Genomic DNA, 27,604 nt, shown 5'->3' with positions numbered 1-27,604 from the left:
AGTTTGGATACATTGATTTGTTTTTTAGGATGTATCTATAACCTAAATTGTCAAACCTGTACTTTAAATACTCGATTTCCGATTCAGCAACTATAGTATTTGTGGTAGTTAACCTACTATACCCTCAAGCTATTCTAGTAGCTTCATTTTGGACTTTTTTAAGAATTGAAAAATGTGTTTCTTTGCAAGAAGAAATACGGAACGCACCATGTTCCCATTTTTGACCTTACTAGTGATTTATACAACATTGATAAAATATTAGGATCGTCTCCCCACCATACTCCTCTCAAGCTTCTAAGGATTAACACGGAAATCTACACCTATTTTTAGTATACTTTATAACAGATAGCTAGCTCAGATTATAATCCAATTCCATTCCTAAGAATTTGACTAGTCTGCTTGGATCTATAATCGTACCATATATTTTTATAGACAGGTTACTTGTTTTAAATTTAATTTTGCTAAAGATAACTAATTTGCATTTATCTGGAGCTAAAATAAAATTTCTATCATGAAGAGCTTTATAGAGTTTTGCTATTTCTTTTTCTAGTATGATTACAGCCTGATGAGCGTTTTTATGAACAACGTTAATGGCAATGTCACCTGCAAACATGATAATTTTTATACCATTTTTGGCTAAGTTGAAGATAAACGTAGTATATATAGAGAATAACATCGGACTGGATCCCACTCGTTGTGGAAGGCCTAAGTTTGTAGAATATGATTTGGATTGATCTAAGTTTAAGTAAACTAAAATGAGGGTTCTATCATAGATCAAATTTTTTAAGAATTTTTTATTTTACATTATTTTTGGGTTGACCTATCTTAGCCAGATCTTTTAGTAATATGTCTAAGATGACGCTGTTAAAAGCCCCTCTGATATCCAGAAATACTGCTATTAACTTTTCGTTCTCATGAAAGGCCTTTTGAATATCACATTTAAGAATAGTTAGATTATCTGAACATGACTCTCCTTTTTTAAAGTCAAATTGACAGTCTAGCAAAAGGCTGTTGTATTCAGTGTACCATGTTATCCTGGCAACTATAATTTGTTCCAAAAGCTTAAGTATGCATGAAGACATGGATATTGGTCGAGCTTTACTACTGCCCCGAGAAGAAATAAATACAATAAGATTTTTCTTCCACTTATCTGGGAAGCTACTTTCAATTATAATTATGTCATTAAAAATATCCAGTAGGGCTCGCTTAAAAAATTCTAACAGTGCCTTCAAGATTTGGTAATTAATTTTATCTACTCTAGGAGATGAGCTATCCATGGTTGACTTCAAAGCTATTTTAAACTCTTCATATGAAAATGATGTATTAAAAAAGGCGTCATGATCTTTCGAATAATTATAAGAGTCTACGCTGAAATTTTTGAACTTTTTATCTTTAGGTTTACAGAGTTCATTTAAAAGTAGCCTAGCATTATCCATAAACCTGCCATTACCGATTAAAGACATTGATTTTTGACAACCTGTTTTAAAATTTTTTATGGTTTTCCAAACCTTACTTATTAGAGTGAAGGGGCCTACTGTTTCTACGAAGGATTGAAGGGCTTTTTTCTTTTCCCTTTTTTATAATTGCGGTTGTCTCTGCTGAGATTTTTTGTAAGTTATTATATTTTCTATATTTACCCTGAATCTTAATGATTTAAATGCTGCTTTTCTTAACCTAACTGCTTGAGAACATTCCTTGTTTCACCACACTTTCTCAAATTTTTTTATTGTTGGAGTTTTTGTTAACTTTTAAATGATTTTGTTGTTTCATAACTGGAGAGGATTCTATAATGCAATGTTCCAAGATGGTTGTGAAAAAATCATATCTGCTTATTGCACTTGAGTTAATGAATTCTAATTTGTTAAACTGTTCAGCATGATTCACGAGGCTAACTTTCACCTTGCCCTAGTCAATTTATTTATTTTGGTATCTATATACTTCTTTGTGTGATTTTTCAACTGAGGAGTTCATTTGAATTGTAATAGAAAAGTGCTTACTACCCCATGAATCATCCCATGTTCATAGACACCAAGGTAAGATCTACATTAGAAAATTTTGTTAAAGAATTCGTGTCATTGTAGTTAAAGTAGTAGTGTGTAAGATCATTTGTATTTAAAAGGAAATATTGATCTGGATCAAGGGATTCAGCCAAGGTAATGCCATTTAAGCAAGTTTTTGATCTACCCCAGTAAGGATTATGACTGTTGAAATCACCTAAAAGAACAAATTTGTTAAAGCTAGTAATCTTACCAGACAGTAGTGTCAGTTCTCGAAAAGTTAAGTTATTTCCTGCGGTGGGTAACCTATAACAAGCGACAACACACAATACCCCTCCTTTCAAGGCTATCTAGTTCTAGTTTCCAGTCCATCACATCAAAGACGATATCTCTTTTAATGAAAAATACAATGCCTCCTCTTTCTTTACCTAAATCTCTAACGAAATGTACCGTTACAAATCCATTCAAACTTATATCATCCTTAGGTTTCAAAAAGCTTTCGATGATTATCAATATATCCTACTCTTAGCTAATATTGTGGATGTCTAATTTATTTTCAATTTCTCTTGCATTCAACTGCAAGATTTTAGGATATGCTTCTTTATTATGTATGAAATTCATTTTAGGTTTTTAGTTTATATTAGGCTCAAAGCAGGATGGTTATTTTAATCATAACCAAGTGCAAGACAAATTTTTTTTTTCTTCTAACTCATACTTAAAATTATACTTATAATTTAACTTAGTGAAGTGATAAATTAAAATTATAATTACAGTCTTTAAGTAAAGTTTTTTTTTTCAATTTCACTGTTATGATTTTCCTCACTGTAATGATCCTGACGTAATCCACTCCTTAGTTGACTCCAATAAGCATGAGTGTCAGCACGGTTAAAAACTTTTGGATCAACCTCAAGCTGGCTGATTGCAAAGGCTGCTATTTTCTCGTCGGTTAAATATTTTTGTACAATATTTTTTATCTCCTGATTACTTTCCTGCACATTTATAGTGTGACCTTTCTCCTGTTCTGAATGTTCATTTGTACTTTGTTTAAAATCTTGAGCTTTCTTCTGACTATTTCGACTTTCCTCTGATGTTTTGTATAATTTCTGTTCTTTATTTCCATTCTTGCTTTCTCCTTCTTTCACTACTTCACTAAATTTTGTTTTAATATTGCTTAGCGGAAATCTCCTCTCAGCTTCTCTCATCCTTAAAAAATTTTCTTTTGTTACTAGTAGAGCCTCTTTTGTTTTATTTCCAAAAACTTCTTTCTTTGCTTCTGTTAGGGACTAGCGGCCCCCCGTTCCAGCTTCGCCCGAAACTTACTAAATGGAACACCGTAGTGTGTTGACATGTAATGTGAAACGTTTTGAGTTAGAAATTTTACATCTATTCCTGACACTTCTTAGAATAAGACTCTTGTTATTTAAAACGTATGTATTCGGAATGCATACAATTTATTTGGTCAAATCATAAGCTGTAAAAATTAAAAAAATTTAATTATGCTGAAAAGTACCGTGCGTTCTTTATGCCATAAAATAATGGTTGGCCATAAGAGGCCGTTGATTTTTCAGTTTCTCCCATATAATTTACGAAAAGGGCTATTTTTTGAAGCTGTTAAGATTTAAAACTCCCAAAAAATATATACTAAAAAAAAATTTTTTTTTCTTATCTCACAACTTTATTACTAGAGCAAAAAAGTCCTGCAGCTTAATCTCAAATTTTTTTTTTGCCACAAAAGTACAAGTACAATTTCTACTTATTTAAAAATCTGAAAGATTTCAGAGATCACTCTAAGCGTATAATCAAAAACTGATCCCTCACGTAATGAATTATTTATTTGTTGATTTTGATGCTGCTCTTCTAATCTTGATAAATTTTCTGCGTCAGTTTCTTAACGCCCAATATTGTATTCATTAAATACATTTGAAGTTTTTCTTCCAATTCACCCTCTTGCGACTTTTGGCATGCTTAAGACTTTTGTGACCCTTAAAGGCTGTCTTCTGTTAACTTTGTTAAGTTCTAATATATTTGTTGGCAAGGTAGTTCAACGTCCGATGGCCCTAACAGACCGGTGAGCTTCTTAAGTAAACTCTTTCTTGACTGAAGTTAACAGCAATTGTGACTGACTGAATATCTCAGGGTTATTTTCTCTGGCCTGCTATTTAGGTCTTAGTCTGATCGGAAGAAAAATTACAAAGTCCGAAGCTTTGGAGCTAGTTGTAGGGATCTTTCCTAACGTCTCCTGGTATAACGTCGAAGACGTTGGTGTCTAAAGCACCTTTTTTTGCAGACTCAATTGTTTTGGTGATCTTAGATGGGGAGATTGGTTCGTGTTGCTTGCCCGTTGGAGACTGTCCTGTTGTCTCAAGTTTTCTTTCCCTTTATAGCTGTTATGTCGCCCAGCGCAGACCTTGAAGAGGATCGATGATTCCTGGTTAAATGCTAAGAGTCAAGTGAATAATATAGGGTCGTTGATCACTGGGCTTCCTAGCCTTGCAAAGAACAACTTCGCTTGTGATGACTGCCAGTGAATGACTGACTTCCTTTAATAGTGGCCGTCTTTAGTTAACATAGTGCTTCAGTCCACGAATCGCTTCCGGAAATGGTAGTAAAAGTGTATTTGTTTGCAAGGTAGCTTAAACTTAGGTGGCCCTTAAAAGAACCGATGAGATTGTTGATTAAGTAGGGAACGTAAATACTTATAATGGCCCTGAAAAGGGCCAGTGGTGAAACTTGCAGCTATTCCTTATTGTTCTTGATGATGAAGAGCTGGCTGCGGATAGCTTGACTCTTACCCTTGAAGTTTCTGCGTACGGAGGCTGTGATGAAGGGAGATATGCCACTGGCTAAAGAATATCTCGTCTTCGAGTCGTTCCCCAGATAACCAACCGCTCATCGTTAATCGGGAAAGTGGGCCTAGAGAATAACTTATCTGTGGGTATCCCGTTGGGACGACCACTGAAAAGGAAGCTGTTGTGGCTACCCGTGCTCTTCAGGGCTGCCTTCCCTGGTTTACATTAGTAGTAAAAAATTCTTTGACAGCACCAAGCCGGATGGTGGAACGGCCAAATGACGCTGAAGTGTTGGAGCAGTTTGTACTAGACAGGTTGTGCTCTGTCTAGACACGTCTCTTGGTATTCCGCCAGAGACGTTATCGATTTGAATAATTATACATTGGTAGCAGTCGTCAATCCTGGAGGATTAGGGTGGAAGTAGACCTATGTCACTTGCTCATTAAAGAAGAGTGTCGTCGGTAACCGGGATATCCAGCTGCACGACTATCATCTACATTCTCGATGCAGCTCGATAAACTGCTGGTAGACGACAGCAGAAATATTGGAGACGCTCCAGCCTGGTATAATCACACTTATACAACTATGTTGCAGGTAGCTTCGATTTTATGTCCACGGAACCTAGCGGATCCTACTGAACTGAAGTGAAAAGCTGGCTTATTTTTGGAAACTTTGAACTTATTTATTGTTATTGTTAATAAATTTTTTAAGATAAAAACTATGCTAAAACCGTCCATGAAGTGTCAAGAATCGGTATGCAAAATTTCAGCAAAATTGGTTTAGTAGTTTTTGCAGTTAGCAATTACAACGGTCTTAGTGACTTTGCTTTATATATTAGTAAGATTTTGCATCGTATGCCATTTAAATATTAACCTTGTAGTGCTGTTGGTATATTGGACAGGTAGAGAAAATACTCTCATAATTTCTTTGGCAACTCTTGCATGATGGAGTAGGGCCTTTGCATTGTGTACTTTCATGCTTTTTTTTACCACATATGATACATGCTGCCTTATCTTTAACTTTTTCTGGGTCTGAGTTACATTTTGAGGTAACATGACCAAAATCAAAACAATTTAAATACTGTGTAGGCTTTTGTACATATGGTTCGACTTGAATATAATGGCCACTGTAGATGACATAGTGAGAAAGAGTTTGACCTACAAATGTGATTCAAATGGTTTCACTGTGTACCCATTTATTACTGCTCTCGCTGCTTACAAATTTGTTGCGCATATTTAGTCTACATATGTTGTTAATTTTAACTATCGGTTCTATCTCCTCAAATAATTTTCCTTCTGTTTTGTTAGTAGGAACGTGTCTCATGATTCCCTTTCTAAAACGTCGATAAATAGGGACAAATACTTTTAAATTGTATTTTTTTAGCGTGGAATCCAGTATGATATTATTTGCGATTTATATCGTCCTGCACATGACTTTGATATTCCGGAATCCTCTTTGCTCTATCACGTCAAAAGTATGTTTTTTGTCCTTTAGGATTACACCAACACTAATCATATTAGTGTTTTTACCATCTGCTTTTGCTTTAGATATCCAGACAATGTACGGGCCTCTATTATCATTTTTGTAAATTAAATTTTCATTTGATAACTGGGGAAATTAAGGGTTTACTTGTTTTATATTTTTTTTTATATTGTTACATTGTCAATTTTCTGTCTCTCTCTCACTGAAAACGTCCAGCGTCTGCTAGGGAGCTGCAGCCTCTGTTTCGGTCACCTTCTCTTGCCAACGCTTCTGTTTTCTTTTTTTTGGCGCCTTTTCACTCGGGGCTTCGTTAAAAACGGTATTGCTTGACAACACATCATCTTTTAAGAAATTGATTTTTCTTTTGTTGCTCGCATTGGTGATACCTTTCATGAAATCAACACTTTGATCACTTTCCTGATAATTACGGGCTTTATTTTTTATACCCTTTTTTTTTCCTCCTGCCTCCTGCAAGTGGGGGCTAACCTATATGGTTAGCCTATGAGCCAGTCTCCTTTTTTAATATTGACCAAAGGGGGGATTTGGGCTAAAGTCAAGATTTGGAGCACTCAAACGGTGATTAGCTTTGCATAATCACATTAATTAATCCAATTTGATTGTATTTATAATAGAACCTTTCAGTAGACACGATCTTCACCTTCGTCCCATTCAGTTAGTCTTTCTCAATTAAAAGCCCGGATGATATAAAATGCTTGTATGAAAAGTGCTGCCATCTATACATATGCGCCTCTTAATGCAATGATCTAAGACGTATCAATATTTGCTTGTATACCTATTGGTCGTGTTAAATTTCTAGTTTACCTACAAGCATTAGTCATATACCTACTATATTGAGCTTAGGTGAAAGACAGCTTTAATAATTAAGAATGAGAACTCATCCAAACTTACGGTGTGAGTGAATATACGGCTTCTCGGTAGCTCAAGTAGTAGAGAAACTGTCTCATAAACAAGAGATTGTGTGTTCAATCTGCACCTAGGGATAATATTTTTCTCTTGATTGTTCATTTTTAAGAAAATTTTTTGAAAAAGCAATTATGTGGATTTGTATTATGAATCTTCAGTATATTTGAGATTGAGAAAAGGCATGTACAAATAATACTAAGAGTGCTTATATAAAAAGTTTCGCCATCTATACATATGCGCCTCTTGATACAATGATAAAAGGTGTATAAATATTTGCATGTATACCTATTGGTCGTATTAAGTTTCTAGTTTACCTACAAGCACTAGAGTTATTTACCTACCTGTATTGTTTATAATGAAATATTTGCACACTGTACGTGAACACTAAATGTATATAAACATACGGAGAAAAAGCGATTGACAGCACACGGTACGGCAAAATTTTTTTTATATCCGGGTTACTGCGACAGTGTACTGTTCTAGTCGCTGGGGCCACCAACTCACCACCTATGTGTGGGGGTGTATTGCCGCATCCATTTCTAACCCTTCCTAATCCATAGGCACAGTGCGAGTATCTTCGGTAAAACACCTTGCCAGTTGAGCTGACACTCTCTGCACTAATGGTGCATCAGGTCCACTCGCCACTGTAAAGCCTTTGCCCTGAAAAGACTCCATATTTTAGGACGTCCACTCCTCGCTGGTTAGGCCGGTGCTCTGCCGAAGCATCGGATCCAGGCCAATAAGCGTCGCCGGAGAAGCAACATGTTTTAGGGTCCACTCCTCACTGGTAAGGCCGGGGATCGCTGCCTGGTGCATCGGATCGGCTAATTCCTACCTCCTAACACTGTTTCGCATTCACCCAGGCGCGAAGACCTGTGAGGCAAGGAAAAAACTCTGGAATTACTTTGAAGGAAAATTCCTTGGAGAAACCTGCCCTGAAACAGCTGGAGTTACATAGGAACTTTTTCCGATGATTACAGATTCTTTCAAAAACTGTTCGAACCCATTTTTTCAAAAAATCAAACCCACGACCCCTAGAGCAGTGTTGTATCAGTAACAAGCATGCTTACCATTGATCCAACGCTGCTCGATAAGAGCCAAATCTATTAATAATTAACGCCTCACGAATTAAAAAAAAAAATATCTCGGCTCTGGAAGATCCTACAGTGAAGGATATTTAATTTGAATTCGTAAATAAATATAAGCTTTCTAACTGTGTAAAAGTGGATTCTTTGTTACCTACATATCTACTGGAAATATCACACTGACTTCCGCTGGTAACAGTGAGGCTACTGTGGCAAGAGGGCACTGGTATGCGGTGGCGAATTCTTTTCATAAGACTCCTTCGAATCAGAGTCTTTATTGCCGTGTTCTTAACCTTCTGAACTCATATCTAAACCTCTTTGAAAATTCTTACCGCAATATTGTTTCTTTTTCTGTATTATGACGTTTGAGTTTTTTTAGTTGGTACAATGGATTTTTATTTTCTTCGGATAACCTTGAATTCTCTTCTTAAGAGTTAACCGTATTCTGAATATGGGCACCAGTGATCCGTTGCTATCGGCTAGTTTTTCATTCTTTTGTTCGTCCTCTAGCTGATGTAGCTTTTGGCGAGGCCGCTCTGGAATTCTTTTCCGCTCTTGTAGTATTGGGTTTTATGATAATGCCACCTATTTAAGTACTTCGACAATCTAGCTTTTATAACAATAACAGAAGCAGTACCAAACACAGAGGCCAGAGATGTACTGCACAAGAAAGGTTACATTGGTTTAACATGAATAAATAACGAAGAAAGAAGCGTAGAAAAAGCCAAAATGACAAATTCAAGAAGATCAAAAATTTTTCACATGTATGCAAAGGAGCATTTTGAAGAAGCGGTGCTTCAATCGAACATTAAAAAACGTATTAAGGCCCTTTAAGATGTGATAGTAGCAAATGAAATAAGAACGATTGGTATCGTTAGGGACTAGCGATCCTTAATCTAGTCCAGTGGGAATACTTTGTCGATACCTTTGAGGAAATATTTAAAGATATTAGATTGGCAGCAGTACTCTGCACGAACACTCTGGTAATCCCACCAGAAGATCAAAGATTTAAAATAATCAGGGAATACCATGAAGTGGCAATAGGTGGACATAGGATAATAAACAAGACATTTAAAAGGATCGTCAAAGACTACTACTGGAGTAACATGAGCCTAGATGTGAGACAATTTATTCTGGAATATACATCATGCCAAACGAAAAAACTCGTATGAATTAAAACGGAACAAGCCATGCTCATCACCAACACACCAAGTAGACGGTTCGAAAATATTTTTATAGATTTCTACAGGCCCATCAGTAAACCCTCAGTAAATTAGTAGTCACACATTACCATCTATGCAAGACTGGCTAATGAAATTTATCGTCCTCGTACTTATGACCTGAGCAACAGCTGAAGAAACAGTAAGAACGATTACAGATAAATTTATAGCCTTCTTTGGGCCACCGCCACATGTATTATCGGACCGAGGCACGTATTTTATAAATAAAAGCATGGACGAACTTGCAAAATTGTTTAAAATAGACAAGATGGGCAGCACAGCATTCCACCCACAAATAAACATCGCCATCAAACGTATGCATTATACTCTCACGAAGTACATCAAGCCCTACGTAGAACAAAATGATCACTGTAACCAACAATTACCGATGTGCATGCACTCATGTAATACCATGGATTATCGGAGTACGGAATACTCACCACACGAATTAGATTTTGGACAAAGAGCTAAAACACCATCTACTGTCAAACTGCCAACCAAGGGCCAAACTTTAAACAAAAATTTCGAAGAATTAGTTGAGACCCTGACAGAAATGAAAACCATAGCAACAATAAACCAATTTCAAGTGAAATACCGATCGAAGTATTTCTATGACCGCAAACTGAATACAGGATATTCAAGATATTTCTTGGATGGAGAAGTCATTTGTGTGTTGAAAGAGCCATCGAAGAGTAAATATAATTTACCATACGAGAGCCCGTACGGAATAACAGATATTGATTATGTCACCAAAAATGTAAAACTACAGAGAGGCAACGAAATAAGAGTATTGAAGGTTGATAAAATCAAAAAAGCCTGTATCGTAAAAGCACCACCAGAGAATGTTAACACGGTAAAGGGCACGGAGGCACAGACTTAAATATTCGACTTCGTTTAAAATTTTTGCGGCCCTCGGACGCAGCGCGAAAATACAAACAAAAATGGGATTAACTAGGTTACGATAAAATTTTTTGCGAACCAGATATCTACATATAGTAGACTCAGATACGCAAGATCACAAAAAAACAACTATAATGGGGAGGTACGCAGGAACAAAGCATTAATAACATTAATCAACAGTAGAATTTGCATAACGTGGATAGGAAAAAACAAAGCGAAAAAGGGGCGATTGTGGCACTCTTTAGTGAGGAGATATACTTTATAAGTGTAGAATTAACTCACAGGCCAAATGTACATATAATAGATGGAGAAAAGCAAACAAAAAAAAAAACAACAAAAAAAGTTATAGGCTGAGATGTAAATGTAGATTTAAATAAATTTAAATCTAGAGGGATACACAAAGAAGTTAATGTGGAATTAGGAAAAGCCTTAACAACCCAATAACCCGGGGAAGATAAAATAAATGATACGGTACATACGGTGATACACTTAAATCGATAGCTACCAATAGAGTACAAATAGTGTTAGAATAGGTATTAAACACAGAGACTAAAACGCGTGACCATAGTTAGGAACCAGAGCTTGCAACGGATAGATAGCAATATTATATGATGAAGGTGAATAATCGCAAGAATGGGACTTCTTTTTCTTATACATAAAAGATCGGGGGGCTCTACTATTAATACGTATAGAATGATTTCAAAAAAACATGGAACTCCAGAAGAAGCACGAGAATTGGCAGCAGTTCAGACCGCGCTAATAGTACAACTCCAAGCAGAGCGGTGACTGCAACCCTCCAGACGAGTAATAGAGTTGCCGTTGGCCGTAATACATGATTAAAGTTTGTGAGACAACAAGTATGAGCGCCGAGAGTCACTCGATTCTATTGAGGGGCGCAGTTAGTAGGACGAGCCTAAGAAAGAATTTTCTTTCTTTTCAATATATGCAATATTGAGAAGGTTATGTTAAGTTTAATTGTATGAAAAAAAAAAATAAATAAAAAAACAACTTACTATTAATTACAATACAGGGCAATGGCAGCTATGATAATAATAATTATAAGAATGATGATACCATTAATAACAATTATGAGCAGATAAGAGTGAGCTCCGGAGGTCGCTCGACTGTATTGGGGGGTGCAGTCCGTAGAACGAATACAAGAAAGAATCTTCTTTTTTCCAAAATACGTGATGACGGTAAAGTAATATTAAGTTTAATTATATAAAAAAAAGTACCATCGTCGATCACACGATAATAAATCAATAAGAAAATAAGTAGGTATGAGCTCAAAGAGTTGCTCGACTGTATCGGTGGGCGCAGTCTGTAAGACAAAGACAAGTAATAGTTTTCTTGTCTAAAGAGAATAAAAGTATAATAGTCCAAAAGTATACTGATAGTAAGAAATTTGTATGGAAATTTTTTTTTGTAAAATAAGTAAATGATGAACAGGTATATGTGAAATTATAAAATAGAAACTTCATGTATAATTCCAAATTCATTATTTTGTACATGAACAACGCTTAATGTAAAGTAGTCTTAAGCATATGCCCAATTCGCAGCAATTTCATGTATAATTATTATATAAGGCAACGCGCGTACACAATTAATATTGTAATATACTCAACACAGAATGAGGGAAGACTGAATGATTAGAAGAGTAAGAATATTAATGTAAAGAGAACAGCGGTTCTCTACAACTGAACGGAGGGATGAGTGTGAAATACTAAACTATATTAACAACACAGACAATAGAATATAGCACAGCACACACACGCACGATTGCAAACAAGTCTATAGGCTCAACACTAGATAAATTAAATAGTCAGCATCATTGAGGTCGACAACGCACAGTGGGGTAAATCGCCAAAAAGCTGGTCAAAAATCAAAAAATTAAGTAATTGATATAAAATTCAGTACTCAGGGATGTTTAAGGTTGCTGATTACCAATTTCATATCAAACATACAAAAATTCACCCCCATTACCCCTTCATAATATTTTTCTAGATGTATAATAAAGAAGTAAAAATTGAAAGTAAGAAATAATTTTTTGTTTATAAGTTTTCATTTATCTTATTTTTCTTGTTATGAAATTTCAAAAACTGAAAACTAAATATTAGTATTTAATCAAACTCTAATTCTGATTCGGAATCACTAGTTTCGTTTTCTTTGTCAGCGGAAATTGTAATACAACCAGTATCTGTTAATAATTTTAAAACATCAGTTGAAAATTTCTTCTTTGTTTTCTTAGGTTTAATTCATAATGATGAAATGTAAGGATCCGAGTGTAAAAGAAGTCCATGAATGATATCTTCGTTAGTCTTAGTACGCGATATTTTCCTGCTGTTGTCTCTTTTTAATAGTTTTGTAACCTTGTGTAAAGTTTCTTGAACTTCTGAAAATCGACCAAGAGGTAATACGCAATGTCGCATCACTGATGCGCCATTAATTAAAATCTGGAACGCAGTACAGGTTAGTAGATAATAAGATTTTTTCCCAACACGTACAAAGGTCGAAATTAATATTGGTGATAAACTAATCATTCCTGTTCGATAGATTGCAAAATGGAGAGCTTTTTCAGTTGTTTCAAACTTGAGTCGTGGTTTATAAATTTTATACCCTGTAGTCTGCTAATAAGGTGAAAAAAAGTCACCTTATGAACCGTTGGTAGCATGTCATTTCAAGACTACAACATTACATATTGGTCTGCGGTTTTCAAGCAATACTTTTTAAAAGCGATTTTATTAATTGTATATCCACAAGTTATTGTTATAAGTATATTATAAAATCTCTGTATTAGCTTATCGTCAATCCCTAACAACAAGTCAATTAAAATGAATCTTTTTACAAAAATAGTTACAATGACAAAAATATTTATTTGTACCTGTTATTTCTGCAGATTTTGGAAAGTTCTCAAAAAATCTTTGAGCGGTGGTGTTTCCGTCGTTAGTATTTCCAAACCTTTGTTTTGGAAAGTCAACCCTTAATGACAACTGAGATAAAAATTGATTTTGAATTTCTTTTCTTCGATTTTCCATTATTTCTTTACACCCATTTTTTACTGTAGCCTAAAAATCTTCGGGTAAAAATAATATGTACACTCGTTTTTATTTTCAACAGTCCACATAGTGCTATCAATTGAAATACTTTTATGATTGTTAATTTTTCGATAACAAATATTGTATAAACAAACTTTCCTTTGCTTAAAATCCAGTTGGTAAGATATATACAGGCAGCAATCGTATAAGTGCAGCCAAGAGTGTAAGATGAGTAAGCTGTAAGACAATGCTTGATCATTTACTTCTGTAATTTTTTTTTCTTGTTTTTAGGTTATACATGAGAACTTTTAAGTTTCTTATGACAAAAATTTGTTTGAAAAAAAATGTTTTTCACTATTTAATAACCTTTTAACAAAAGTTTGATATGAATAAAAACCTATTAACCGTATTATCAGCTGTAGTCAAATGGAGTGAAAATAGTATTTTTATGTTTTTTTCAGAAAACAGTTTCAGATGAGAAATTTCATTTTCAAAATTCTTATTTTCTTGATGGATTAAATCCTTGATTTCGCATTGCCATTGCAATCTTACAGGTCGACAAAATCTTGTAGAGCATGGCCTTGGGTTATCCCACACTACCACACCAGTGTCTATATTTTTTAATTGCAATAGAACTATTGATGTAAGAAATAAACTCTCGTCACTCGCGGTAAATCCGTGCCAAGATAACTTATACTGGGAGTATCCAGAACTCTCGTCAAATCCATATTTCAATATTAACAAGTAATTATTTTCATGCTCAGCATAAGAAATTGGAAGACTATGAAGTATTCAACTGCAAGTATTATTCAACAAAGACTGCAATAAAATTTCAGAAGTTTTTTCCGTTGTTTAAATATCAGCTGGATAAGCAGCTTTTTTAGCTTTTACGATGTTTTTGTAAGTTGGATAGATATCTCAATTTTTTGCTCTTGCATTTTGACGTACGGCTTCGTATTGTCGCTTAGTAAAGCGGTTTTAAATTACAAAAGTTAAAGCCTCTTCAGGCGTATACTTAGTAATATTATTATGTGAGTTTTCCCATGAATCTATAATTTTTTTTGCGCGATTTCGAGAACCTTCTGTGGTTTCCTTTAACAGTTTTGCAGCATCGTTATTTCCAATAGAACGTAAGGCCATTGATGCTGCAGTCGTTTACGCATTTATACTATTTGAACTACGAAGAGCTTCTGTTTTCCGTCTTTTACTACGATCAGAACTTTCGCCAAATGACTTTGATTTTCTTCCTCTTTTTGCGTTTTCTTCTTTTTCTATGATTTAATTATGATAACAATAAATGCGTATTATATTTAAAGACTAAATTAAACTCACGTGGGTTGCTGTTACATGTTGAATCTATTTTGGTATTTAACTGGTCTTGCAGTTAAGTCTTGTAATTTTTCAGTGGTCTTCAGGTAAGCATAATGGATTTCAGACCGTTTTATTTTATTTATCGTTAAATTATATATATATGCCGGAAAATTTACAATGGACAAGACAATATTACTTATAACAATAATATTATAGTAGATTATTGGTAGATCTCTTTCTTTGTACTATGCAACTGCATCTTATCTTTGCTAGTTCTAATCTAATCGAACCGGGCGAAATTCTAAGTTACACGGTTATACCTAATAGCGTGGTGTCAGTTTAGGTTCATGGTTGTTTAAAAAAAGGCAATTATTTTATCAAATTTAAAAAAGTGTTACTTATATTTGAAAAAATTTATGTTTTTGATTTATTAATCCATTTGAAGTAACAATGTTCTCTTGATACTTTTCTGTAAAATGCTTCTATCAAAAGATATTAACAATTACAGTTGATGAAAAATGCCTGATTTAGGGACTTAAAAAATTTATAACTTTTTTTAGAAGCTTCTTACAAAATAAATTACAAGAGACTTCTTCTTCTTAAAATATGCTACATTCTTAGAAAAAAAATGTTTCAAACCAAAATTTTGATTTTTTTGAATATTTTTATTATTGTTTAAGCAATTGCGTTTTTGAAAAATTGTACCACTCTAAACAAACTGTAAATAGTTTCGAATTCTGCATTAAAATATACACTTAAAAAAACTCATAAAAAACCTTTATTTATCAGGTGCAGACTGGTTGTACACCAGAAAAGATCCAGCCCTCGGACTATTGTGCTTACTGTGCTTACTGTGCTTACTTAAGAAATGATTTTTCATCTTATTGAAAGAGGGTCAAAAATGGGCAAGATTTTTTGATGGATTTACTTTCTACGTATGTTCAGGTATATTAAATCGCTAGAGAACCTGTGAAAGCTCGTGAAAACCCTTTAGATTTTCTACGTTGTCTTTAAATATTTGTATAAATATACCATTTTCTTAAAGTACAATTAAACACCTAAAGATTTTTTTTATTTTCATAAGTCAATAAGAAAATTGACTCTTTATATTGTGTATAATATAGAAAAAAAAAAAAAAAATTAATAGCTTAATCAAACCAAAAAATTTGACAACTAATTAAAGAAACGAAAATCACACAAAAATCGAAAAAATTCGGAAAAAGCAAAATTCACTTACTTGGAAGCTGCGTACGTTTAAGACCAAATTTTTGTGGGTCCTAATTTTTACTAATTTGTATGCTCTTCAGTATCAAGAAGAAGTAAATATTACAAAAAATGGCAAATTCGAAACTTGAAGAATTAAATTTTAGCCAGCTTTTTGGCAATTTGACCCACTGTGCGACGTTGCGGCCTTACACGTGTTACGTACGATATACAGGGCACATTATACTGAGTTCCCCTGGTAACAGCGACGCTATTATGACAAGATGGCACTGACAGGAGGAAAACAAGGTAATATAATGATCAGCGAGCCTCAAATCGCGGCATCCGAGCGTTATCAAAAGAGTCAGACGTTATCAAGGCACTCAAGCGTTATTAAATCAAGACACTGGAAGACAATTACTGGAGAACATGACGAGCCTTTGTAGATGTGGTACCTTTAATAAAGCTTTTTAAGGAAATAAGTATTGATCATTCTCACGCCGCACTTCCTTACCAATCTCTTTCCCACGCAACACCTTAATATTTACAGTTAAAAAAGTTGTATGGTTTCTTATGTCTGTCATGAATTAATACAGTCAAAGAAATCATAATAAAATCGGTAAAAATTAAGGCTTCTTTCAAATTCAAACGAAACATTTCATTTAAATAGTTTTTGGTAATTTTTAAGCCAGGATTGATTAAAATTAGACAGTACCAAAAATTTTTGCACATTATGCGACTAGTCTCTTTTAAAATTTTTGATCGTTAATCAATCAAAAAGTTTATAACCGATTCTTTTGACATTTATTATACTTACTTGTATTTGTAATTGTAATATATTCGGAAAATTGCAAGTCCTTAGATATTTATGTGTTTGCGATATTTAATATGGAAAAAAATAACTTTTTCAACTTTGAACGCAATTTATTATTAAACAACACATCGTAGCAACTTTTAACCACCGCCATTTTGTAGGTTATTTTAAGAGGAATAAAACAATCACAAGGCATACATGGCGAAAAACGCCTTGGAGATGAGATATTCTGCAAAATGTAAAATAGTTATTTTTTCAGAAATTGTTCAATAAAAAAATATTGCCCTACTATCTTAAACTGTGGATAACTAAATTCGTAATTAGCGAATTTTTTTGCTATTTATTCAAAAACAAAAATGCGTCGTAACAAAAAATTTTATTATTGAGGGGAGAGGAGCCTCGTTGACTGAGCTACAATTGCAACATTAGAGCACCTATAAAAAGAGAGGAAGAAAGTTTACTATCACCAGATATTGTTAGTTGTATCATATACCTGTGACTCGTAAAAGCTACGGATTGGACAATGCTCCTTTTATTGTTTTTTTAGTATAATATTTATTAATTTTTCTCCTAACAATTCTTCTTGCAATAAAATTTTTTTATCCAATGTTTTGACATTTTGAAACGCAAATCTTCGTGATCATATCCTTTTTGTGCTTACAGAGGCCATTTCTGTTAATCTATATTATAAATAATTTGTCTAGCATTAACAGCAGATTTAAATTTTTATTAACACTACTATTATAAAAGTCTAGTTGAAACTTTTTTGTTTTAAAACCATGATCTAACTTTTCAACGTATTGTATTATCTGCAAAAAAGTTTTATCGGTAACACCATCTCTTCCATAATCTTCTAAAACCTGTATTTGAACATCTTCATGAGGTTCTGTAAAATCAAGTGTTCTATCCTTAACAACTTCCATTTAATTTAATTCAGCAGAGTTTAATAAAGTTAATATAATATGTTCTTTTAAATCTCGTTGTCGCTCTGTTATTAGTGTATTTTTCAGGTTAAGTGCTTGAAGTGTTATAAAAAGCAAGTTTAACGCGTTCATGGGATTTATCATTATTCTGTTACTCCGACCAAAGTAATCCAAAATGCTAATTTTAATACTTTACAAATATTATCGACAGGTCCAGGTCAATTGTAATATTATAATTTATAAGATGTATTTAAAATAAAATTTATTACTCAAAAGTTGACAGTTGTAATTTATTTTAAACCTGCAATCATTCACCAGAAAATAAAATAATTTCTATGGATATTCAATGTTACTTTATTGAAAAATTTGAACATACGTAACAAATGCGTAAATCTTTTTAAAATTTAAAATAACTTACAAAAAATTTATAATAAAGAATATTAATTTTAATGTAAGGATGAATTTAAAAATTACCTCAAGAAAAAAAACGTACAAAAAAGTTTTTCTCCTCGGATGTACAAACACGTCAACTTTAGTTTGTTATAGTATTAATAGTCGTTGTAGATAAATGATTCAACAATTTTTATATTTCAAACATAGCAAAAAATTGCACATTTATTCCAACAAAGTCGGGGTTGACATCTTTTAAAGTAAGAGTTGTGTCTATAGTTCGAGATATTAGAAAAAACCTGTTTTTGAGGGTGAACTTCAGGGGTGGTTTTTATCCCTTGAAACAAGGAGCTAGCACGTGAAAAACACGTGTTTAATATTTTTTTGAGTACTACAACGTACCACAAAATGATCGAAATCGTTGAGGTACACCTCGGGACCATTACTCGTGATAGCCGAAGTATTCTCAGTGAAATCTTATTTTAAAATAGATCTTACATTTCGAAGCATTAGATCCAAAACCACAATTTTTAAAGGAAACGCTTTCAGATTTTAATTTTAGAGTGAAACTTACTTTTTGTCTACTTTCTTGAAACAATTTCGAAATTTAAGGCGATTGTTGGATATCTGTTTTCAATGCCGTTAGCTGTTAAAATGACATTAGTCCAAAGTAACTCAAACAAACAAATCTATGTGACCATATGTTGTACTATTTATAACAGCTGTTCTGTGGTTCCTCTCAGCAACTCTATTTTGTTGTGGAGTTTATGGACCAGTTATTTTTTTCTTGATCCCGTAACCTGATAAGTACTTTTACACTTCAGAAGTAAACCATGGTGTTACGTATACTGTCATCTTTGATGATTATTAAGTATTTTAATCGTGATAATGGCTCAGTGATAAACATACTTGGTATTAAAACAGCACCATTCTATGGAAAAAATGTTCAATTCCCGGTGACTGCAGATTGCTTCAGAAAACTATTTTCAGCGAGAAACAGTTCCATATGACTCTTGACTGTTTCGGAGTGGATTTTTCCAAAGTATTTTTCTTCAGTGTAGTTCCAGAATTTTTAACTTGCATTACACAATTGTGACGGTGTGTGAATGCGAAACGGTGTTAGGGCTTTAGCTAGAGATTAGTGGATCTCATTTCAGGTGCCGGGCCAGAAACGCCGCACAGTATGATGAAACGCAAATAATGTGTCGAAATTCCCGCTTCAACTGAATTTTCTAAAAAATTATTTTTTGGTACGGTTTTACTCGTCTTTGACTCTAATTTCAGTATTCGTTTCCCTTGCATATCTATGTCACAGCATAGTTTGTGTAGGTGACGCTAAAGTCGTCACTGTACCCAAACCTGGTTGTTACTATGTAATTTTCATGAATACTTTTATTAGAAAAATTAAGTAAATAGTGTTTCTTATAGTGTTTTGCAAAATACAAAGCTAACATTTATTTTGCAGAAAACAAATTGTCTAAACAAACATGGATTTCAAACTTTTAAAGCACCAGTGGCACATTTCTATGGTTTTTGAGCTTTATTTTCTATTTATTCTTTATCTGGGGAGTTTTGTGATTGTTCACCTGCTTTATCTAATATCAAGGATCTCATCTCTTCAGTGAAATCTGTATTTTTTTTCTTTTCTACTTTTCGTGTTAATGACAGCAAGGGATCGGAATTAAGATGTAACCGATGAAATATATCCTCGTTTGTAACAACGCTCAAATAAGCATATAATTTTTAACACACTTTAAAAATTTATGTAAAAGTTTATTTAATATCTCTACTACAAAATAAAATATAAAACATAATCAAGTACTTGACAACAGTGAATGCAATCTTTCCTTGTACTTTAATGACAATAAACAATAACATGAATCCCTAATAAGAAACGCAACTGTACATCATAATGTTTCCACATTAATATAAAAAATTAAAACTTTAAAATGATTTTGTTTTACAATAATACATCAATATCATAACTACATTCTACGAATAGTTTTTTTAGCGAACATTTTTGTGTTCGTTACTTACCGGAAAAATTTTCTTGTGTGATGTTCACGAAACGACTAAACGATTGTATGATTAGTTTCTTGGGCTTCTTCCAAAAACATGTATATTGTTAAAAGTAGCTCTTGCATGATTTTAAAGCCGTGTATTAATACTGCATGCATCGTAGTAAGCATGTAGTACCAATAATATAACTTAGCATATCGTTTAGCTGCATCTAGGCAGGAAGATTTGAATTTTTAAGTATCTATAATTTTATTTGATGACACAACAGCCAATATGACTTTGAACATATTCAAAAGGTCATAGTCAAATTCTGCAATTGAATTTTATTTTGTCACGTGCTACTAATCCAAAATACTTCTTTGTGTTATTTTCGAATGTACCGGTAACTTTAGCTACTGCATTAATGTTGTTAAGAAAGGTGTGAGCAGTATTGCCACTGTTAGTATTGCCGCATCCTTGTGTTGGTGCGTCAACTAAGATACCCAATTTTTCACGAAGCACATCCTGGATCTTTTACATGTTTTCGTCCTTTGGAACCTATTCATAAATAAAATCAAGTAATCTGTCTCTAAATACCGTTTCTTGAATAACTAAGTAAATAAGGCATTTTATGTCAACTCTCCTAGTGCGGCACATAACCACCAAAATATCTACTTTTCAGCTGATGATAGTAACATCAAAACTGACTCATACAATCTTTTTTATGTAAGAAACTCATTTTTCGAAAAAACCAATAGTTGCATTGGGATGCTCAGAAAAAAATACAATGGAATCGTATTTTTAAAATATTTTGTAAGTGAGTTTTAATGTTATTATGGTGAGCTGAAAAAAAAGTATTTCGGCGCTCGTGTGCCGCTGTAGGAGAGTTGACGTGGAACGCCTCATTTACATTAAAAATTTACATTTGTATTATCATGTATCAGTGTATATCAGCGTATTTATGTGTATGTAGTGTAAATGCGCATTTACAGTCTAATCTGTATTTTGGAAGTAGAAAAATAGTATGTGGTATAATTAATTTTTAAATTGTATCGTCCTTTTGCGGATGACGGAATTTTGTAACATTGTATCCAGCCAGCTTGGCCCACGCACACAATTATCCCAAGTACAACGCAACGGGTACACAGTCACGCAGCTCTGGCCTCTTTGGTACGACCACCATGCCCCAGCGCGGCGCCGTAGCCCAAAGTACCCTGCATAGCTGTTGTTTTTTCTACTAATAAAAAACAAATACTTGCCACTGACTCCTTTGACGTGCCATAAAAATGCCCCCAAGAAGCCATGACGATTTCCCCCAAGGAGCCTGGTCGCAACCTGAGTCTCCGCTAGCCACGTATCGCATAGCCACTAACTTCAGGAAGCCACTACCCCGGAGTGGACACGAAAACGCATCGTCTTCACCATCTCGCGCACCCTGTGCATACTACAGCTACTTGTATACAGACAAAGCATTATTCTTATTTTATCATTTATTTATTTAGTTTTCAGCTTATTAGTCAGAAAATGGACTTAGTTACTTACATAGTAATGCTGCATAAACCAGAAAATTGACTTAGTTACAAAAATAGTAATACTACATAAATATTCTGCATATATTACATATCACAGATAACGCATTACCGCAAATAGATTTTATTTTACCAATAAATAAGTTTTATAATTGTATCCCTGTGATATAATTAATTGTTATACAAAACCTTCTCAAACCCTATGAAAGCACAATAGGCAATCATATCACAAATGAGATCTTTTATGCTAAATATCGATACTTATGGCCTTTAGCCATAAAATCATTTGTTCTGTGAGTCTGTCGTCCCCCCGGCTTCGCATTTTTTCTTCAAATATCAGGACTCTCCTACTCCACCAGTAAAACATCTTGATTCTCAAACCTGCCTCCTTCATAAGTTAATACCTTGGTGTAAAAAAATCTGCTTTTAATACCCATCTAAAATAGTCTAATTTAATCCTTTCCAGTTCATTCATTTCCTCCCATCTCATGATTTCTGTTCCATAACCCATCGTACTTCTTACCAGGTAATCAAAAAGCACTTTTCTTCTATAAAAATGATTTCTACATTTCCTCTCTCCTAAACTCCAGGTTATTCTAGCAGCCAACCCACCATTTCTGTTCAGTTCAATGACATGATCCTTAAAATCCCCTCTCCTATTAAAAGTAAAGCCTAGATATTTAAACTTATTAACCTTCTCAATTCTTTCTTTACCCCATGTCCAAGTTTCCTTCTCACAATTAGTAGCCTTATTAAAAACCAGTACCACCGTCTTTTCAAAACTCAAAATAATTTTTCTATTCTTTACAAACTTTTTAAGCGTACCCATCATATCAATCAGTGCTACTTACAAAGCATACTCACTGGCGTTCTCTCGACCTTCGGTTTCTAGGAACTCCTCGTTCTAGATGTCGGCTCCAGCCCCAGTCTTCTCATCAACCCACGCAGCCTCCTCATCACACCCAGCCAGCTAAGACCCTAAAGCTCTCTTCCCGGTCAATAAGACCCTCGAGAGCAACCCCAGACAAATTGCAAGCCATACAACAAGCTTCTAGTTCTGCTCCAAATCTTTTATTTTGTTGAGCCATGATAAGCTAACGTAACGGAAGATAGCCAAAATCGAGCTCCCTTGGCCATCTACTTCTCTTTGCTCGATACCTCGGAAAAATCCCTACCAGCAACCCTTGATCGATCGCCTACCATCGATCAACGATTGCTGGTTGGCTAACTATCCACTAGCGCCCTCTTTTATTTATTTAGTTGTCCCTTAACCCTTATTGGCATAAGATTTTGACTGGCAAATCGCACCGGCACCTCCACCGGTCTAATCTTCATGTTTCAAACCGTTTCACTACCTTCAGAGTGGAGACGCCATCACGAACCATCTACCTGCTACCAACTAATAAACCACACCTCTCATGCCTGACACCGAGTGCGTGCGCATGACTCATGGCAAAATGTTGAACTAAAAACTGTAGCACACAACATATTTGATCATCGAACGACAAATAAGCATTTGTGTTCAAAACTGATATAAAGTCCTTGTCCGAAAAAGACAAAGCCATGATAAAAACTTAGTAATTAAACACTTGTACACAAAAATGTCTAAAAAATTTTTTTATTATTGATACCGCCATTAATTTGTTAAACCTAGCAAAACTTAATAATGATGATTATTATTTAACGAAAAACTTTTTACAACAGTCACGCACTACTAACTTCATCGGACCAATAATGTAGACTAAGTGAACTATACGGTTTCAGGTATACGATCGTTTAGCTGAATTAATTACTATTAGCGTGGTGTTAGTTAAAGTATGTAACTACTAATCACGAAAACTTTTTTTTTCTAATTTAGAAAATATTATAAAGTCTATCGTAGAAATAATTAGTATTAATAAATTTACAATAAAGTCTAAATTCTTTTTAAATAGATATTCAAATAATACATTCTTATAATTACAATTTATGTATCAAATGAATATTGTAGAATATAATGAGAAGAAAATAAATTGAGTAGAATGAACGAATAGTACTTTGATTTTAAAAGCAGAACTATCTTTTTGGGAAATAAATTTCTACATACATAAAGCATTTTTTCTTTCAAGTCAAAATAAACATTGCAAAAATTTTTCATTCGAGCGAACTGTACTCTAGTACTTACATCAAAAGATCCTGCAGGAAAACTTTCAGGGTTTGTGAGTACGAGTGTATGACATTTAATAAAAATTGTACGTTCATTTATATGGGTAAAATTATACGTAAGAAATAAATTTGTTACAACGAATAGGTAGTTTAAGTATTTATGTACAATTTTTTTCCGATTTTACGTATTGCTTATCACTATACTATCAGATAATGAATGCATGACATACACTAAAGAAATTTTGATAACCATATAAAACGAGCTTCAGTGATAACAATATAATAGCTAGCTGTAAAACTTTTAAAATATCTTATGACTTGATAATTTCAAAGATATCATCGTTTACCTCTTCAACCGGCGAAAATCTAAAGACATTTCATCTCAGAGTTATTATAACACAAAAACCTTTATTTTCTTATAACCGTTCTTAAAAATAAATGATTTATCAAAGAGTGATCTTAAGTAGCATATTGCACCGTTTGCATTTTCGAAAAGAGCCACACTTTATACCCCAAGGTAGCGGTAAAATTTTTTTAATCATAAACGACTATGCGTAATGAAAGCTTGTAACACTGCACAAAACAGTTTTAAAACTGCTCCTTCAATTTATTTAAATATTTTAATCTTAAATATCGTACACAACTTATAATTCTATAATTGTTTAAATTATTTGTTTAAAGTACAGATTTTGTAGTATAAATCTCGAACCAAATGTCATCACTCTTAAAAACTATATAGATTATTTTGTTGCCAGCTTAAAAAAACTTTTCTTCTAATATTTACCGAAATAATTCGTCCGAACAAGTTTTCTTTGCAAAACAAATATCAGATGAGTTAAGAGAAACCTCGAAAACCGTAGATAATATGTGCCGCTTGTGTATTAAAAAATTTTTGAATCCGCTTTTGTTGAAACAATTTTTTTTGCAAAAAAAATACCAAGTTTGTAACAATAAACCTTGGAAATCACTGAAAATATGTGCTGCTTAAGTCTTAAAAATTTTCGAACTCATGTTTGTTTAATCAATTTGCTTGAACAATTTTTTTTGCGAAATAAATTTTAGCTTCGTTTTAAGCGCCTAAAAAAATCATTGGAAAACTCTATTGATTTATTTCTTCTAATCAAAGTATTCATTAAAATTAGATATTAATAACCAGGTTTAGGTAAAATGACAACTTTAGCGCCACCTACATAATATATGCTGTAACGTAGACACGTGACGGAAATGGATTCTGAAACTAGAGTCACAGAAGAGTAAAATTATGCTAAAAAATATTTTTCAGCGCTAAATTCAGATGAAGCAGGGATTTTGACACATTTTTTGCATTTTGTCACACTGTGCGTCGGTCTTACCAGCGAGGATTGAAACTTTCTCATAAAATGAAGCCATAAATTACTAGTAACTTTTTCAGCCACTTAAACAATCACTAGAATATTTATAACTGCAATGATAACTTTTCTTTGAATATTTTCTAACTAATTAGAATATTGGTCAAACTATTAAGTATCATATAGTTTAAAAAAAATTTTAGATCACGGTTATGATGCTTACAAAATTTTCAGCAATTAAAGTGAAATTAAGGACACCCCTAAAAGTACTGTTGACTACTGCCTTTCGATAAAACATCATGGATCCTCATATATAACGCCATAATGCATCGCCATGTAAGGAACTATGTACTCTGCCTTATCTTTCATTAAAACTATTTTGAAGATCCTCAGTGATTTCTCAAGTGTTATCAAAAGTGCTTGCTCTCTTATTTTTATTAAATTTTTCTTGATCCCGATCCATTTCGGAGTTCATGAAAACAAATTAGTAAATCTTTTTGTTAAATCGACTATGCAATGAGATTTTACTCAAAAATTAAAAAAAAAATTAAACTTCCATATTATAATTATTTAAGTAGTTTCTGAGGCTTAGAACAAATTTTACAAATTTGAAAAATTCATAGTTGTGAAGTATGATACTAAGGTAACCAGGTGAGTGAAGTAAAATCATGTTTTAAACCACTGACAATCAATAGAAAAAAACTCGGAAACCATTTTAAGAGTAAAAAAAGTGCGAGCTTCAGTTTGAAATCATAAGAAAGAATAAGTTCCGTTAGTTATACATAATCAATAAACGTATATGATTAAGAAAACGCCATATAAATATTTGCTCTCTTTTATGTTTGTGTAAACAGAAGCTTCAGAAAAAATTACTACAGTCCCTAACCGTTATAGAGAGTTGCAGATGAGAATGATCAAGACAGTAACAGAAGTCACTTAAGATGCCAAAACTTCGAAGTACAAAAAAATCAAAGTTTTACACTTAGATTCCGTAACTTAGGTATACATACGAAAAGATGAAGGGTTAAAAATAAATTATTTGCTGTGTTCAAATAAAAAATACTTATAGTGAAAAAATAAAGTTTTATAGTGGTAGACAAACGATAAATAAAAATTGCATACTTTACTTTTACAATTTTTTAGTATTAAATGAGACCAACACGTACCATCATAATAAATAAGTTTACCTGTTTATCCCCTAAATTTGCACTAGTGCTATATTGAAGCTACTTAAATGACACATACACCATCTTAATTTTTGACTTTGCACGTTAGTAAACTCTGTATTTTATGCTGTACGGCTCTACCTTACTCAATGTTTTTGCCTCATTATCCCTAGTGATCTAATAAAAATTGACTCTAATGATCAAAGAAATTTTAATTTTATAGTCATAGTCAATGTAAACGATAATTTTATGCCTTGAGTAATTTTGATTTAAAAATTCATTTTTAATTTTGATCAGCAACATGACGAATTAGTCTACTACGAACTTTAAACATTAAGAAACACAAAAATGTTCTTAATTTTTACTGTTATTGATAACATATTAATCATTATTATAATAATAATTACTACTTTTATTATTTTCAGTTCTATGTCCAACGTAAGTGATCCAAACTTTCCAGCACTTTTCAGTCTCTACTTTTGCCACTACTACAATAAAAATTTGAGTGTTGTTGAACACACCACTATTCAAACATAAGATATCTAGTATGTGTCTCAGAAACCAGTAATCTCTGCAGTGTATCATATATGACAATGAAGTAACTGTTTTAAGCATACATTTGGATTTTCTTCATTGCACTTAAATATGACTATATAGTTATTGGAACAATAATCAACTCAGAGCTATGTGTATTGCTTTTTGTTTTTTTTTAAATAAACTAATATGTCATGGTAAATAATGTGCTATTAAAACGTTTTTCTGTTACGTATTTATGTTTTATTTATCATGCAATACTTAAAATTGAAGGAAACAAAATATTGTTAGTCTACATAAGCACTTACATTTGCATTAATATATTGAGCTCATAACATTTTTGTTTTCAAATTTTGTCTGGTAAAAAGCATAGGTACTTACTTATGAGTTAATATAAGATATAATATCTTAATTTAAAGGTACTTCTATCAAAAAAAATCATATATTGGAAAAAGTTGTCATTTCATAGTCACCGGATACTACAGTAAAGTATAGTATTTGGATTTAAGGTCTACTCGTTACGAAATTTTTAAGTATTCTAAAGCTTGACTTTTTTTTCCTGATTTCCCTCCTTCTTCCCTATGTATACAAGTATTTGCACCCATTTCAAATTTCCCCTCAGAAACTTAATTAACAATCTTACTGGCTTCTATTTTCAGAGTGCAACAATCGTCTGAAGCAGACCTCTGCTGTCATCATGTTTAGGACAAGGATCCCTTCTATTAACCATCTTAATTAATTTACCGACCTTATTTAAATTAATAGTGACTTAACCGATGCACTGATCAGGTGTTAGTTTCTTCTGAAAAGGAAGTCTTTGGAGGTCCAAAG

General features: G+C 33.2%; 1 protein-coding gene across 4 annotated transcripts in view; it reads left to right on the top strand.

Moving 5' to 3' along the window:
* Positions 1 to 27,005, top strand: part of Unc-76 (fasciculation and elongation protein Unc-76) — a 495,633-nt gene extending 468,628 nt beyond the window's left edge. For all 4 annotated transcript variants that reach the window (XM_089597745.1, XM_089597731.1, XM_089597722.1 and 1 more), the window contains one exon: positions 26,665 to 27,005. In XM_089597745.1, the coding sequence (XP_089453871.1) occupies positions 26,665 to 26,681 (17 nt within the window). In that variant the 3' untranslated portion in view covers positions 26,682 to 27,005. The remainder of the gene's footprint in view (positions 1 to 26,664) is intronic.
* Positions 27,006 to 27,604: the final 599 nt, after the last annotated feature.

This window comes from Copidosoma floridanum, unplaced genomic scaffold, assembly GCF_036245765.1.
Source record: "Copidosoma floridanum isolate Cflo_tuat_1 unplaced genomic scaffold, Cflo_Japanese_pri ptg000004l, whole genome shotgun sequence".
NCBI classification, from domain to species: Eukaryota; Metazoa; Arthropoda; class Insecta; order Hymenoptera; family Encyrtidae; genus Copidosoma; species Copidosoma floridanum.
Note: the sequence above shows the minus strand (reverse complement) of the source record. Positions and strands in the feature narration are given on the sequence as shown.